Source organism: Lichenostomus cassidix, chromosome 11 (genome assembly GCF_008360975.1).
Source record: "Lichenostomus cassidix isolate B80296 chromosome 11, HeHo_3.0, whole genome shotgun sequence".
Taxonomy (NCBI): domain Eukaryota; kingdom Metazoa; phylum Chordata; class Aves; order Passeriformes; family Meliphagidae; genus Lichenostomus; species Lichenostomus cassidix.
In genome coordinates, this window is record NC_139492.1 from 3,930,209 (window position 1) to 3,948,621 (window position 18,413).

An 18,413-nucleotide genomic window follows, 5' to 3' on the forward strand; every position below is an offset into this window, starting at 1 on the left:
CCTGCAGAGAAGGAGCTGCCTCATGGCCTGCGTGGGTAATCAGTTCAGGAGGAACAGCTTAGTTAATTTGATTTTTTGTCTGAAATTGCCAACTGGAAATGAGCAGAGAAGACTTCCACTGAAGCACCTGGGGACATTATTAATCTGAGGTTTGCACTGCACGGAGCAAGAGACCCAACCTGCTAATACCGAGCAGTTGGCCATTGATTTAGATTATTAGAAGAACAGCTGGCATGTTTCAGCCAACCAAAGCCCACACGTATTTCAAAAAAGTATTAGCTGTGAAACATTATGGCTCTTGGAAAGTCTCCAGAAACAAATTAAATCTCAAACCAAGTAATCTGCTACTTTTATCTTCCTAAATCCAGACCAACCCGCTAACAGAGCATTCACTGTCGCTGCAAAGATCCTCACCCACTTTTCCTGTGGGCTGGTTTGCTTTGGCTTGTTTTTTAAATCAAATTGTGTGGCTTTTCTCAATGAAACAGACAAGAAACTTTGGGTTTAGATCATCATTTCCTCCACCTTGGAATTAAAATGCCAAGAGGAGGTTCACATATGTCTTTCCCTCTGCTCTTCCACAAGAGCTGACTGCATCCCTGAGAGGTTCTGATTCAGCCCCGAAGATGTTTTGCAGACACTAATTCTTTCACCCTGCTCAGCTTAATGTTCTACTTTTTCAAACAATATTGTAATTAAATGCATATGCATAAAACCCAAACAGTCTATTTTTGACACCTTCCTCCTCTGGAAGCCAACACTCACTGTTTGGGAGGGAATTGTCTGACCAGCAACTATTTTCTCCTATTTTGTTTTGCTTTAATCATGTGGGAAAGCAGTTAAACAGCTGATGTGATATTGTTATGTTGCAGCACCAACCTGCATGTATCTATTCAGAGACACATTTGAGACATTCTGTATTATTTAGTCAAAACATTGATTCCCAGACAATTTTCTTCCTCCATGTAGGAGTTCAACATCAATCTTCAATTAAAAGACACTGCATTAAATATTTAAGTGCAAAAAGATCTTCCTCACTCTGCCTCCACAAACATGTTGGAAAGTTCCCAACCTCCCAATTTAAAACTTCCACAATTCTGCACCCATTTTGCATACTCCCAGATATTTCCTGGAATTTTAGCAACATGAGTTTGGCCTCCTGCAACCATTGAAGCAGGAATGGTGTGATTAATATATGTGGCTTCAAATCCTGACTGATTTTTCTGTCCACATGGAAACAGAGTCCCAGAAGCCTGGTCTTACCCATATACCCAAGCATCAGACTGAAGCTCTGATTTTCAAATTCTATCAATGCAATGAGCCTATTAAGATACATTTTAGGATATAACAAGCATTCCCCTGCCTGGGTAGGAAAGTTGAGATGCCTTTCCATCCAACCTGTTCCCACATGCCAAGGAATGAGAACCAAGTCATTTTTCAACATTTTCTGAAGCACATTCTTAACACAGTGAGTGATTTATGTGAATTGAAAGAAAATTCAAGATGTCTGTAACACTCAAAATGCATTAAAAATTTCTTCTTTTTGAAAAGCCACAACACTGTTTCAGCAAGGACATATTGAATAAGTGAAAAATCCAAAGTTATCTAGCTGTTACCCAGAAGCCCAGACAGATTTCCCTGCAAGAAATTACTAAGCTCATAATTTTATCTCACTTGATTTCTGTTCTTTTGCAAGCTACAACTACCATCTGCAGCCCCAATTACCCAGACCTGCAATATTCAGCACCAAGAGTTGACTTTGGTGTCCAAACCTCATGTCAGAACCCTGCAGAGGCTTTGGTGAATCTCAGGGGGCTGAATGAGGTTGCTCTGTGCAAGGTGTGGGGAAAGGGAAGGAGGGGAGATGAATGAAGTGCATGGGATAACTCAGGGATCAGAACAAGCAGGAGAGGAACTGCAATACTATTGGTAGCATGGAAGAGGCAAAGGGAGAGGCCATCTGTGCAGTCAACTGGCATGGAATCAGTGGGGAGAGTGGATGTGATAAATCCCAGCTCTCACATGGCATCAGCTCAGAATCAACAGGAAATGTTTGGATGTGACACAAGCAGGGCCATGATCTGTGTGCACATGAGGCTCTAGGAGGAGGAATTGTCTTCTCTGCTCTTTCCACAGGCTTTACTAGGGTTGAACAGAGTAAATCTTGTTGGAGGTCACAGCTTTGCTAGGCAATTGAAAACCTGCTTCTGAGCATTAATAAGTACACTAAGATATTTCATATCATATGAATAAACAATGATTTTCGATATGGTTGAAGAGAAAGGTCTTTGTTAAAACTCACAGGACAAAAAGCACCCGAAAGCAGACAGACAGAGCCTTGATCTTGAAGCAGCCCAGGCTCTGAACATGCAATCTATCACGTAAGAGACACAAGAGGTCAGCCATTAATTAACATCCAAATTAAAGCTTTTCAAGTAAGGGTCAAAACTTCCTTTGTTTTGACATTTAAAGCACTGGCAATGCCTTCCCCAGTTTAGTATGCACAATGCATCACCTCGTGCTTTATGTTAATTGCCTCCATTATTCAAGTGCACTATTCCACTCATTGTCAATTAAAAATACCCCCAAAAGCCAAGCCCGATGTATGTTAAGTATAAATGTGATTAATGTAACACAATTACATTCCCACGTTTGTTGAGTCTGATTAGGAATTTTCCCTCAGCCCAGCATGACAGAGCCCTGTCAGTCCCAGTGACCTGCCAGCCTTGGCAGGGACAGCATTTCTGATGGGGAGGAATTTCATGGCCATGAATGCTTCTGACAGGTGTAAAACCTGGAATTAAATGCTGTCAATTAGCATTTCATCAAGAATGTAGAAATCCTGATGATCTTCTCTATTTGATTACAAAGATGGTCCTAGGTGTAAACTAAAAAAATGGTATAAAGAAGGAAAAAACAGTGACACAATTTGTTGCTAGAATAATAATTATGTGGACAGACATGCTACTATTTCCAGAAAGTGACTCCATGGATCTTTTCCCACTACATCAAGGGAACATCTGGTTCTGCACACAGGCAAAAAAAAAATTGGGCAGACCAAAAGTAGAAGAGCAATGCTTGGTTTTGTTTATGGTCATAGAAAACACAAGATACAAGGAGATAAAAGGGTCTGAGGGGAAAAAAGTAATGGCAAAACTGGGAGAAATAAATGGTCAAAGTCTGGAGGTTGCTGCTAAATGAGATGGAAGAGCAAATAAATAAATGAGAATTAAAAAGCCAGTTCAGCCTGAGCACAATGATAGAAAAACTAATAGTAACTGAATGCCAGTGAAACTAATAGGAAGGAGAATATTCACACACAGCTGGACTTCTTACGGCCAGCTTATAACTAGGCTTTAATAAAAATTGCTACAAATCAGAACAAGAAATAAGAACAATTTCTGTACCCTCAGTAGGGTCTTCTCTTCCTTCTTCCCATCAGTAAATGTAAAATATAATTAACACTGCCATATGTAGAAGTAATAAATACATGAGAACCAGCCACAACCCATATTTAATTACAAGGGAGATGCTAGCAGTGAAATGTACAGTAGGTTCTTGTTTAAATTGAAAAAGAAAAAAAAAAAAACAAACTGTTTTATTGCACTTCAGAAAAGAATTAAGGAGCTCCTTGGCTTATTGAGGACTACAAAAACAATTGCTGCTACTGGCCTGGTTTGTATATTTGCTCTATTAATTTACACAGCCCTAGTAAGCCTCGCATTGCAATGCAACTGCTAAATTACACTGCTCTTGGTAATGGGCAAAAAAAGATGCAGGAGCATGCAAAGTGTATTCAAACAGACAATTAAAATGATCAATTCTGTTGACAGCTAAAGTGAAGGAGGTGTGCTGGGGTTTAATGCTGCTGCATGAAGGACACCCTGTTTGGGAGTGATTGAATTAACCAGGATCACGTGTCGGCAGTCTGCTCTGTCCAACACTGCACATTAGGCCAATTTAGTGCCTGCTTATTAAAATAATTTAATTCCAGAGATTGTTCCCAGGCATTTCTGAGTCTCCTCCTTGCTCTTCCCTCCTTCTCCTCCTCCTCCCATTAATGATGGCATCTTAATTATTGTGCTCATTTTAAGCCACTGCAAATGGCTGGGGCACTGCAGAGGAGTCCAGGCAGTTTGGGGGAACCAACCCATCCTTGTGGGGATTCTCTCAAAATCAGCAGGAGATCTGCCCAGACACTCTACAGCCTCAAAGTCCTGAAGCAAAGTTTTTAACAAAGGTTATTTTTATCAATATTATTTTTTAATAGGTCTTCAAAATTGCATGCTTATTAAATCTATTATATTCTAAGAATTTCAGCTTTTAGCCATGTAGGAATAATGTGTTTGGCAACTCTAAAATAAGAATTCCGGAGAAAACCAAATTTCCCAAAGAAATAAGAAGTTTGAAATCTCTTTTCTAAGCAACAATCTCACATCTCTGACTAGTATTACTACTCGTGATCTAAAGTTCCTGTGAAAAACCAGCTCAGACTAAGCAACACATCAAAATGCTGAGACTAAAAATGTTATCCTAGAGGTTTATTTTAGTACCTCCTAAAGGCTGAATGACTTAAGTTTAAGAGAGTTATTTCAATAGACTTTGGCAACTAATTCTGACATTTCGGTTTGAAAAGTTAGTGCTATTTTGAAGTGAATGTGCACAGATTACACCTTCATCCAAAGTGAAAATACATCAGTATGCAGCAGTGATATGTGGAGGGAACTGAGAAGGGAAATGTGTGCATTTGGTGAGCAATAGTGGTTTGCATTTCTTGGTTCCACCAAGCTATAGGATGTATCCCACTGTAGGATCCAGATATTGCACAGAGCAGCTCAGCACCACTGTCCAGTGCTGGACACCCAGAAAATTCCTGGTTCAGCCCCAGCAGCCAAGCCCAACAAAGACATCATCAGTAATAAATGTCACATGCAAAAATGCTGGTGTGTTTGGCAGTTATGAATATAGCAGCACTTAAATCCTTTGTTAAGGCTTTAAAGATACCAACCACTGGATCAGGCACTACCTTAGTTTGACAGTGCTGAAGTCCCAAAGCCCCAGAACTGAATGAACAATTTGTAACCCTGAGGTATTGGAATGAACTAACACCAGAACAGAAAAACAGTTAAATCTCTTTCAGTTTAGTGCTTTAAGTATATAGTGCCAGATTGGGTTTTATAATGTGACACCTGGGCCATAGAAATATACTGAATATTCCAGTTGCGTGACAGTTTGCTATCACTGATGATCCCAAACACCATCTAACCTCTGAATTTCATGTAAAGACTTGGACTCATGCCAGCTGTGAATGTTTTTAAAATACCAACTTCTAAATCTGAGTTTCAGAGATTATTCAATAGAAATATTGATAGGCAAGTCCTGATTTCCAAGCTTATAGGTAAGATTATGGAAAAAAAAACAGAGTAAATTTAATTTTTAAAAAGCAGCTGATTCTATCTTTTCACAATATTCACATAGCCCTAAATGATTATATATTGTATTTTACCATCTCTAATACATGGAACAGAGTAAAGTGTGTAGAGACATAGGATTAATGCAGGGGAACTCAGACAGAATCATAGTAATATCCAAAATCACAGGTACAAAACAAAAAAAGCTTTCTGATAAATGGCAGAAATGAAAAGAATACATAAAAAATTCTGATTTTTGCACAACAGTAATATAGGAAAATAACATACGGTTCAGAACCAGCTTGTCCTCTGTGAATTGAAATGGCTTTTCAATATAAAAAACCTTCTGCTGGAATCCAGGGACACATTCTAAATCTTCTGCACATGCAAGCAGCAGAACCTGAGGGACAAAAAAAAAAACCAGAAATAGACTTTTAACATCCACTCCTTCATCCATCATGTTGGCTTCTGGGAACGATACCGGGTTTAGGCTCAGTGCTCATAAAACAAAACATTGGGCTCCATACTCATAAAACAAAATATCCATCACATCACACTTCCCCTTCAAATCTTGCTAAACAATTTTTTATGTAAGGTTTTTGCTTTTATATATATGGGCTGGCATTGAAATTACAAAATAGTAGCTTTCAAGGTGAAGTTCAGTTCAGAATATCAATAAAGAATGTTATTGGTCTGTGAAAACATAGGATGTAATGTTGCTCCTAAAAATCACATGTATTAGGCCTAGCTGAATACATTTGGACTTAATATATGGTAAGTGGATGCAAGTTGGTCTGAATAATTGATAAATCAAGACCTGCAAGTCTGTTTCAGAAAGCTGATCACCAAATTACAGAAGAAATTCTATATTCAAGGGTAAAGTCTCACATACAGAAGTTTCATTTGTAAAATAAATTCTTTGCTAGCAAGTATAAACTGTTGCTTTTCTTTCTCTCTAAACCACAGTTTGTCCATTTTCCCTATAATCAAAAGGTTGTTTACAACAAGTGAAGACTGAAAAAGAAACGTGTGCATCACAGGGGAGGTGGATCTGAAGGTTCCAGTTGAATACAGTTTGTGTCACTGTTAGTACATGGTCACCCAAGTTCCTTGTCACCACAGGAACATCAAAGGAAGCAGCTTAAAAGCAAAATAAAATTGTTTGGGAATTGGTACAATTCTAATCTTGGTCTTTGAAGCACTTTATCCCTGAAAAGAGAAAATAACCTGAAGGCCTATTTTTCTTGGCAGCTGTTAAATGAGAGCATGGAGGTAAGAATGGTCAAGAAAGAAGCAACAAGGAAAAAAAAATTACTAAAAAGTTTAAAAGGTTAAAGAGAGAGGCAAAAGGAGGTAAATTTAAAAGTAGGAAAAGCCAAATCATATTTTCCAACCCTTATAACTGCATTTTCAGAAGTACTTTCTGCTTCAGAACTTCTAAAGGTGTTTTTCAAAACCCAACTTTCAGGTGATGTATTGACAACTCTGATCTCCAAGTTGTTATGGTCAACCTGCTGCTAGTCAGGCAGCCCAAGCAAAATCAAGCAGAGAGGATACATGTGGCAGTTGAGAAGGAACCAGTCAAACACAGGTCTGAATGACATTTGCTCCCAAACTCAAGTGCCCCTGCACAAATGGGTCTGCTTGCTCAAGACATCCTCCATGCACAATTAGAGTTTTGCAAATAAACTTCTTCAGCTGTAAAGCAAAGACAACTCCCCAATATCACGTCAGTGAATGCTGAAGGCTCTTTTCTCCTTCCCCAGCTCAGGTGATAACTGCACTCGTTTCCCCCAACACAGCAGCAGCAGCCTTGCTCAGTCCCACCTCCACCACATCTGCTGATCCTGATCCTAGACAAATGTCCTGGAATATTTCAGCATCTGCATGTTTCTCTATTCCCCACCACTCACAGCCCATTTGCTAAATCACAGTCATACATTATCTGCTCTCTCCCTTCTGCATTTCCCGCTCACTTTAAGTTTTGTGTGATTCCATTTAGAAAAACCAAAGGCAGCAATGCTCCACCTGGTCTGCATTAGTTGTTCTTACGGAAACCAACTGCTGGATCATTTGTTTCCTGTCACTGGCAGGTGCTACAAAAGCTTGGCCACAAGTGCCAGCAGACTGCAAGAAACAGCCAGAATATTTCATGGCAATTAAGCTGGTGGAAGGCAAATGCAGCAGATGGACACCTTTGCCTTCCCTCCTCACCTGCTCCATGCTGGTCCCTTGGAAGGATTAACCAAGAAAGAAGAGAAAGATTTCAAGTAATGCACCAAGAAAAGATCAATACACTTGATTAATTTATTATTAATTTAGGTATCATCCCACTACTCCTGCCTTTCTTGAAAAGTTTTAAAAACACAGCTCCCCATCCCTCATTCCCTCATTGACATTGATATATTGATTTTATTGCAGATTTTGGATTCTGTAGGGGTTCAGAACTGGATGTGTCCCCTTCAGTCTTCCAGTAGGAGACATCTGCAAATGTGAACTGTGGTATTCAGAGCCTGCCCTGAAAATGGTGCATAAAGCTTGATTACTGCTTGTTAAAGGACCTGCCTTATATGCATCTCAATGAGCACATGCACAGGAAGAAAGGCACACATGCATCTTCTGCACACATTTTCTGTGTGCACAGGTGCAGCTTTAAAGTACCTGTCTTTGTGACTCAGTGTTCCTGAATGAATATGCATAAAAATGCAATCACAGCAGCAGAAAAGCTCTTCCCATCTCAAGATGCAAGCAAAGTTATGTAACGAGTCCCCACCAGAAAAACAGTCCAAGCCATAGATCCTGAAATTTATCTCCAAACAGCTCTTCCCCTAAAGGATTAGCACAGCAAGAAGAGGCAAATCATGTTCTGATCTCCCAACCACTCGAGCCTTAAAGCTGAAACTCTTGTTTTACAGAGCTATAAATAAAAGCCTCTTTGGACATCATCTATGTCAGTACTTAGAGAGGGGAATATGTCTACTTTATCAGATTTGTGACAGTATAAGTTGACTTTGAAATCTGGGCAATCTAAATGGGTCATGAGTTAACTTCTGTAAGGCTGCTACAGAAGCCTCACATAATACAGATGCAGCAAATAGAAAATGACCTTTACTCCCTTTGAAATAATTACAAGACTCAGGCTTGGCCTTGCTGTGAAATGGAACATTTTATTCCACTTGTGCAATTCCAGGCACTTTCTTCTTCTCAACATGTCAGACAAAATGTTAAATTTGTCATCACATGGACAGATCTTAATTAATTGTCTCTTAAAAGGAAAATTGTTCTTTTAATTTATTTTTCTCATGAAGAAACTTCTGTTGAACTAAACATCTATCTCATTAAAAGAATTTCTGTTGAGGTTCTTCACACTGGGGACAGTAGTCTTTAAAAATATCTTGAAAAAAGTAAGCCAAGCAGATATATGTTTAAGGCAAAGAGGCTTGTTCAAAGCCAAATACATTTTGAATTTAAACACCATGTAGATTTGGTAATTTTGGCTATAATAAAAGGGTTTATGGGCTGACAGCTGTCTAAAGAAAGACTTCAACTAAATACACTGTAAATAATATTTACATGTCATACGCAGAACTCTGAATACATAAATATTTTTCACACATCTAGTCAAGTGCTGGGCAATTAGTAGGAAAGGATCCTTCACCTGTTACCAAGAAAAAAAGGCAAATTTCTGAAAAAAATGACAATTATGGAGCAAAGAATTTGCTCATGAAAATCTAAAAGGGTAGAAGTCTGAAAAGCAGAGTTATGACTACTCAGACCTACAGATCCTGTGTTCACTGACAAGCAAAATCAAAGCTTTTCATAACCTCCTGCTTTTCAGAAATGTACACAGCAAAGACTCACTTTTAATATTCTGACAATTTTTCTTTCTGAATTTATTTCCAGTTGCTATAAGGAAATGTCAGTAGTTCAGGTAACTCCTGAGCTAGTTTGGCCACTGGGATAGAACTGTACTCCTGGTGAGATATCAAGCCTAAGAAACACCTTTTTTTTTAGTTAATAAACCAGCAAGCACATGCTGGTGACCTTTACTGACCTCAACATTTGCACTGAAAGCTGCTCAGGTAGAATATGGTTGGGAAGGAGAAAAAGGAGAGCAATTCTATACCACACTGCAGAGGAAATTAATAAAGCCCCTGGTGTTAAAGTACCTTTGGGTGTCATGACACCTCAAAAAAACAGGGTCATTTACCTCCTCTCCTGGAGACTGAAAGTCATCTCAGAAAGGTCCTTCCAGAGAATTTCAGAACCTTTATGTTCTCTGCTTGCACAGTTTCAGTTTGGCCACATGCTCGCTCTGCAAATGAATTTTCTCACCTTTTGCTGTGTACATCCTCATATCTTCATTAGCCCTACCTTTAGGAGATCACCTAGCCCAGAAACACAAGCTGCAGAATATTAATTGCATCTCACACACATTCTGATGGTGTGAAATTCATCCTTGTGTAAGGCTTTATTTAATTAGAAATGTAAATGGTGCAGACACCTGTGAAAGCCATCTGCCCAGGCAGGAATTCTATACAAAATAACTGCAAACAGATCTCATTGCAGAGCGCAATATTCTGTAGGACCACGTTCTACCTTTGACTTCAGGGGTAATCTGAAATGAAAGTAAAGCAACATAAACCCAAGTATGAGGAGCTAAAATAGAAATCACACTCATTTTTACTAAGAACAATGATTTCAAAACTTAAAAAAAAATATGAGCCACTTTCTGAGAAATTAGGTTTTGGTTGTGGTTGTTTTGTTTGGAATTTCTGGTAGGGCTGGGGTTTATAAATTAAGTATGGTTTTGGGTTTTCTTTCTTATTTAGCTCATTTATTTGGTATTGAAAATTTATGCTTCTGAGCTTTTCTGTGGAAACATGAGAACTAGAAATTTGCTTTTTGCATATGAAAACTTTGGATTTTCATAAAAAAATATGGTGATCCTTAGAGCTGAGAACGGAGAGAAAAAATGTAATCAGAATAATGAAAACTGCCAACACTGAATTAAATTGCACATGACAAATTATTTTTATCATGCAGATCGAGGTCTCTGAATCTTAAAACCCTTTCCATGTTCAGGTGCTGCAACACCAGGCCAAAAATGGATAATGAGAAGGCTTTTGGAGAAGGAAAACAAGTGATAAGCAGCACACAGTCCCAGGGAGATGATGAAATTTGAAGTCTTTTCTCTAGATTTAAATGAGGGAGTTATTTAAATGAAATTAACAGAGGGATAGTTAAAATAAAGAGAGCACTGCACTAAGTGAGGCTGTGATTCTGCATTATGCAGACTCCAATTAGAGTGTCAGCGGGTCCTAAGGCAATTATTTAATCAAATCACACACACAGACTGGACATGAAGTTCTCCGTGACTTCTGTGGTTTTTAATATCGAGTGAAACAAAAAAAAAATATCAAAAGCCTGAATAAATTATCCTCTGATTGGCATAATTAATAAAGGTATTTTAACTTTACATAAAGGTATGTTGAATTATTTATCTCTGAAAGTGACTAAATTAATTAAACACACAGTTCTTTTAAATTAATTTGATTTCTAGAATGCTCTAATTTGGGGCATTTTTAATGCAATATTTTAATTTTGGAGGCACATTTTTCACTGTTTCGGGCTTTAACCACTCTTCTTTTTATCACGAAAGAATTAAAAAAAAAAGACTATTCACAATCTCTACAGCTCTACCTCTATATCTGATAGCGAATTCCAGTCATTTTTGTAAGAAATGCTATTAAGATTTGGCACTAAGATTCTTCAAGGATGATAAATATCCTTTTAAAGGGCCTACCTATCCATTTAGTGCACAGCTCTGTCCTAAAAGGGAAAGTCACACTTGGAGTACTGAAGAGTGGGGCTATGAAAATGCAAATTCAAATGACTTTATTGGCTTAAATGAATTCAGTTCTCCTGTCACTAAAGCTGTGTGACTGCGGTAGGCATCCATTAAGTGGAAACAAAATGTGACAAACTCTTTTGTGGGATTACCTACCACAGGAACTTTCCTTCTAGGAGCACTTTCCTGACGTAGCTGTGTTTATTAGAAGAATTTTATCGCATATTTGGTAAAAAGTGTGCCTCTTCCATGGCACTGGGAATCTCATTAAGTTATTCAAAAAGCGATTTGCCACTGGTAGTGTCAGAACAGGTAGTTTCAGACAGTTTTCCTCCCATTCTGAAGTTCAGCATTTCTGGAAGAGGCACCATCATTTTGTTCAGAAATGATTTATTCATTTATTATTGCCCCCAGGGTCTGTTCAGAGCTCAAAGTGACCATGGAGTTCAAATTGTTCAGTGCGGAGGAGGATAATATGGGAAGTGCCTGCAAAGTACAGGAGCATTTTGAGAGCATCCCCATTCCAAGGCAGAATTGGGATAATTCCTCTCTCCCCAGGCACTGACCTGCCTGGAAATCAGGCACTTCTTCTGCTCTTGCAGTCCCATCTGCTCCCTGAGCCCAGTCAGCAGGCGGCTCTGTGAAACCCCAGTGCTCACAGGGTGATGGAGCTGGAAAAACAGGGCTGGTGTGAGACCTCCCCAGTCTGCACCACAACCTGGGGCAGCTGCCATAAAACTGTTCACCAAAATAAGATTTTTAATTAGCTCTTGCTATTATTTTCCTTCCATGCCTCACAACCTGTGCTAGCTTAAATTTCCCTTGACTTGGGAACCCAGGAAAAGCTTAGGAACTCCAGGGAAGCCCTGGAGATATTCCAAACCCATCTGGACACATTCCTGTGTCACCTAAACCCACTGACCCATCTTGACATGATCATCTTGGATGATCTCCAGCAGTCCCTTCCAACCCCAACAACCCTGTGATTCCCTCATACAGGAACCACCTCTGGTGTCACAGGCAGACACAACATGAAGTCTCCTTTCAGATCACTTGATCCTGACCATAAGTAATTCCTACATGTCAGAATTCCCAACCCTTATTCTGATGGTCATTTCATATCTTCCAGAATAAATTTGCTCACGGTCAATTTACAGCCATTATTCCTGTGCAAGTCTTGTCTCATAACTTAATTAACCTTCGTCCTCTCTAAATCTTCGATTTATTAGGCTAGGAAAACCAAGCTTTTTCCATGTCTGTCTATATGGATAAATCCCTGTGATCATCTCAGTAACTTTTCATTGTGCCTGCTTAAGTTCCATCTGTGCAAAATACATAAAGAATTCCAGATTAACATTCTCCAGGGTCTGGCAAATAACATTGATATTTCCTTAAGCCCCAATTATGTTGCCTAACACTTCTTAAAACTCCGCTTTTCCTTTTTGAAGTCTTGTCATGCTGGTAGCCCACAATCATTCCAAAATTGGAATGACACCAAGAGTTGAGGAATTTGACACTGATGGAGCTATGGCCACCATTTACCTAACTGGTACCCACATGGCTCAGAGTGCAGGATCAACTCACTCTTTCAGCTATAGATGGATCTGAACATTGTTCAGATTTTTGTAATCCAGGGAATGGCTGTCATCCCGCTTCATTGAGTATTTTAATGATTAATAACAGAGGCCAAAACGTGTTCCTTGTGCTCAAAGTAAGTAATATTTTAAATTACTCAACTATTTAACAAGTAAATAACTACCCGTCATGATTAATGGCACCATTTAACACACTAGACTCCAGCAAAAGGACAGGTTGGGCTCCAAGGTTATTTTTTTGTTTATTTTCAGGCATTATGAAAGAAGTAATCATGTTTTGCTGAAACTCATACACCACCGGAATGAGATTACAACTGGTTAGCCTATTTAGAGAAGCTGCATAATAAATTCATTTTACAGGGCACAGAATAATGCAAATGAGCCATTCAATAGCACTCCTGTACCAGTGAAAGAGGCATAAAGAAGAAACATTGAAAGTCAGAGTTCTGGACTGGTTGTGCTGCAAGGTGTGGAATTGCTGAAACCTAAACTGCCTTACAACAATAACCTGTTCAAAGATCTGCTTATACCAAACATTTTAGTTATTTATTGCCTAATGAAATAAACAGGTTGATCCTCTTTTCCAGCAGTAATGACTTCATGAAGCATTTAGATGAATGAAAATATGGATCTCTGGTTTTCTAAAAAGGAAATAAATTAAAAATTGTTCAAACGTATTTCTAACCCTTCACATGAAGTTGCATGGGGCAAAGTCATTATTCCACATAGGAAAACACTGATGTGGCAAAAGCTGTTAGAGAAAAAATTAAAATCATATTTCTTAGAGCAGAGAGTGGGTTTTGGATAGGTTGGCTGGAAACTCTAAGGAACATGATACATGTTTAATTTCCCAGCAGTGTGATAGTTATCAAATAGAAAAAGCAACCTTCCACTTATTATTTTCCTCGTATTCCACAAAGTTAGAGTCTAAAGCAATTATTACTGCAGCACAAACTGAACTTGGTGTAACACTGAACATCTGTCTTTTGCTCTGCTAAGCTAAAACTGAAAATGAGCTTGCTGAAAACAATCTTTGAAAGTAGAACGTGGGTTTGAGGATTAAACACAAAAGCACTTCTATCACCTTCAAACATTACAAAAACAGGAACCAACCCCCAGAACTCATAAAAGTATAAGGACAAGTGAAAATGTCTGGTTTTTCACTTCAAAAAATGAGCTGTTGAACGTTTTCTGACCTTCCTCTAAACACTCGCAAATGCAAGATTTTTTAAAAATTAATACTTTCAAGTAAAATCCCTTGATTCCAGCAAGGTTATTGGAGAAAAAAACAAGTCTAACATCCAAAGGCTCATAATAAAAATTGAGAAATTTCTACAAGGAGCCCAACACAAACCTGTCTACCAGTTTAGATATGCTTTTTTTTTTTTTTTTTTACTTCAACAGGAAGAGGACAATCTATTCTGTAAAACAAGCTACAAAAAATATTTTTCACAAAGTTATCTGCACATCACGTGGTTCTTTTTTCTTTACAGCAAACAATACACAGCAATAGTAATGATAATATTAAAATAAGCAGTTGTGAAGACTAGTTACCTATGGATTTCTGCTTAAAAAACCAAGTTCAGACATGAAATCTTAGTAAGGACAGGGCCTGTAAATCACCCTAATCTTCTTTTCAGTGGGTCAACATGTTCTCTATCTTCTCATGTTTCTCATTTTCATGAAAATCCTGTCAGCTGAGCTAAAAAATTATCTTCAGGGCTGGTTTTTAAGTGATTTTACTCTCATTTCCTAAAGAGCAGTAACTGCACCTTATTAGTGGTAGAGTAATAAGCAGTCCAGAGCTTATGTATTTATCTACAACAAGCAGTAATTCCCAAGCTCATGGAGTCATCTAGAAATAAATATAAAAGAACTATATTAAAAAAAAACAGGTCTTCTTGGCTGTGCCACCTGCTAATTGAGGAGTACTTTTAATGAATTGCAAAACCACAGTCAAAAAATTACAAAGAACTCATACTAACTCCTCTGAGTTGAGTGAAAGCAACCCCCAGGGGAAAGACAGCAAGTAGTTGAACATTTTTGAGCACATCACAATCAAGCAAAATGTCTAAAACTTACAGGCTCCCTTGTGTTAACAGTGACATTACATCAAGAATGACCTTTCCAAAGAAATAAAACCCATTAATGCTAGGAACATGATAGCTATTAAAGATCAACACTTAGTAGCCAAAGCAGGAGGAAAAAAAAAAAAATCAGTCTGGTAAGTTAATTAGAACATAAATAATGTGAAACCAAGACCCAGGTCTATAACCTTCTCTCTTATAATTGCTTGCAATTTAAGAGCTGAATGAAATCTTTTATGCAAAAGATACAACTATTGACCCCACATGTATTAGGTAGTCAAAGAAAACCCTGACACATTGAGAATGAGCTCTCAGGGGTATTGCAGAAGCCTCAGTAACACCCTGTGAAACACTTATTGCTTATTTCTTTACAGCAGAACTTGTTTTCAACTACCAAGGATTGGTGTTTCTGGGATATGTTGGATGTTAATTGCTAGAAGGTTCAAGGGGGTGTTTTTTGTTTATTGTAGAAACAATCATTGTAGAAAATTATGTGTACCAATGAGAACAAGGCTTTCCTTAAGTGGAGGAACATCTGCTGGTTGTGAGGCACAAGGACAGATGTATCCCACAGATATCTCTACAATATATGATAATTTGCTTTTGAAATCCATGGTTTAAACCAAGTAAGTTCCTGCAGTGGTCAGGAAACTGTTGTAGCCTCCCCACTTAACATTTCTGACATCACTGCTAGCATATTTATTAGTGATATAATTATCTGTATTTACCAAACCAATCAGTTGTTCCACGTGACATTCAACAGGCAGCAGACACAAGAAATAAACATAAAACACGTGAGAAGTTGTGAAAAATGTGAATCTCTGCCTTGGATCTTGCTCTAATAATAATAGTACAGAGAATTTCCACAGCAGGATATGAGACATTTGATTGTGGAATGTTCCACCATTACTATTTGGAACAGAGGGTAATGTAATATTTTGCAAGTTTATAAAATTAGATTGTTTGGCTCATTTTGACAAAGTAAAACTATTTGTTTTGTACATAAAAATAAGAAAATTTAAAGAAAAAATCCAAGTATCCAATAATCTAAAGGCCCTTTTCCTTGTATATAGCAATTTAAATTTACTGGAGTACTTCAATCTATATTTTTTTTTTATTTTGGTATGTGCTTCAGCCTGAAAGTGATTGGGGTTCTGTGCTTGCACAGTATAAAGCAATTTAAAATTATTCAACTGCTTCAATTTTTATAGGTACTTTTATTTGAAAATGATTGGGGTCCTGATCATGCTCAGCATTGAACAATTTTAAATTATTTAAATGCCTTTTTTAAATCAATGCCTCATGTTTGGGCCTGAATTCTAGGAGGCTATAACACATTATCAGGCAGTTTAAATTATAGAAGAATATTATATTTTGCACAATCTTTCATCTCCTAAATAAGAATCAGTTTGCAAGGGTGAAAGCGTAAAGCATTACACTTGAAAATAAATCAGCATTATGCAAAACCAGAAACCTAATTTTTCTTTTTTAAATATTGTAAGAGACCCTTTTCCCATAATCAAATCCCCATGTCTTCCAACACCTTATGAAGCAGGAGCATTTCAGAAGCTACATATATTCCTAATTCCCTAAACTCACATAAACAATTTCAAGGGAGGAAAACAAAGTTCTAATGAAGTCTGAGTCCATGAAAAAATAAGGATTTATCCCCACAACATTTGTCTTATCAGACATTTTATCAATCAATCATGCAAGTCCTCTACTGTGAATATACAGAAGCTCAACCACTTCTGGTTCAAGTTTGTGGTAAATACTAAGAAAGTCAAGTGGGAAATTCAGGTTGAACTTCAAGGACATCATTCCTGATTTAACAGGACTGATACACAAAAATCAGAGAATTGAAAACTTGGTTATTGTTCTCAATAGCAAAGAACATACTTTGCTTGGAAGTGTTTTTCTATAAAAGGGAAGGAAATTAAGGTGTGGCGTTTGAAAATGGCACTGGAGATGTACAAATGGAGAACAGAGAACTACAGATGCCAGGTCTCATTATCAGTGAATCTTCTCCTTTTTCATGCCTGGTATCCTTCATTAGTGCTCTGCCAAAGTATTTCAATTTACCACAAAAATCCAATCCAAGTATTTTGTACTTCCCACCAAGATATTCAACAAATGTGACTGTGACCTAAACCTCCAGTTGAAAATGGGACATCTTGGCATGAAAAACTTAGTTATTAATTTCTTATAAGGTCTTATCTCCATATTTCACCTTTCGCTTCTCCACACAAATGACGTAGAAGAAACAGGACAATTTCTCCCCAAGAAAAACAATCCCGTGTTCCTCTGCACGTTTGAAAAGATAGCAGCTAGTCCTCAAAGATATTGGCATGCCTTTACTAATCACAAGCTTTTAATTCTGCCTCTCCAATTTCAATTAGTGAGTAAACACTGACATCCTCAATTGCACTACACAGAGCTCCCCTTTATCCAGTTAATCATGTTCCCTGCAGCTATTCCCCAGGCTGAGGTTTCAGAGTTCCCATCCTCTGTAAATCCTCAGCATTACATCTTTTGATTCAGAAACAAAAATACTGACATATCTTATCATTCAAAAACACTTGTCCTGCGTTCAGGAAGGAGTGTGTTTTCCTCTCTCCCAGTAGTCAGCTGCCATGCTCCCATGTACAGAATTAAGTTGCAAAGCATCGCTAAACTCATCCGGAATATTTTGCTTAAGTTAAACCTCGTATTATAGTAATTAAAGTAGCTGTGAGAAAATGTAATTAGACTAAGTGTCCAACAAATATTAATCAGTAAAGTAATATTCTATTATTAAGAAGCAGCTCTTCACAGTAGGAGTTTCTCTTGTGAGGAACTAGATTAGGAATGGAGCCAAAACCAAACCAGAAGGCACAGCAAATTGGGTCATTTGGAGCCTCGTTTCAGTGTATGAATGTTTTCGCCTATATTTCACCATTTTGTAGTGCCATTTTAGTGCAGAAGGTATGAACAGGCTCCAGGCTTCACTCCTAGACCTGTTCCCAATGTTTCCAGCTGCTGTGACAAGGATTTCCCTCCCTCAATTCTAATCCACGCTAAGTGACAAACTCAGACCACACCGCAGGCAAAGCATTTAACCTCCCCATGTTCCACAATCTGTAAATGAAAACAATACAATTAACACACAGAGCAGGGAGGCTCTGTGATTTACCTCAGTGTTTCAAAGAGAGTTGAAATCCTAAGTAGCACAGTGCAAGTTCTGACAAACATTCCTGTTTGAGGCACCATCAGTAACCATTTTTGGTGTTACAGGATCATGCCAAAAGCACCCAAGTTTCTCAGGTGCTGGGGCTGCTTTAGCTTCTTCTCTTCTTGTGCCATCCTTTTCCTGCAGATCAGTGCCAAGCCACTGACAGCAGTGCCACAGCAAAGAGATCCAGAGCTTTCCCCTTTCTGTCTGCTCCTCTGATCTGGGAGATAACTGAGACTCTACAGAGTGGGATCCAGC

The 18,413-nt window shown here is 38.2% G+C and overlaps 1 protein-coding gene across 2 annotated transcripts in view; it reads right to left on the bottom strand.

Moving 5' to 3' along the window:
• CDH13 (cadherin 13) overlaps window positions 1-18,413 on the bottom strand; it is a 421,556-nt gene that overhangs the window by 331,356 nt on the left and 71,787 nt on the right. For both annotated transcript variants that reach the window (XM_085071452.1, XM_085071451.1), the window contains exon 2: window positions 5,700-5,811. In XM_085071452.1, the coding sequence (XP_084927578.1) occupies window positions 5,700-5,811 (112 nt within the window). The remainder of the gene's footprint in view (window positions 1-5,699; window positions 5,812-18,413) is intronic.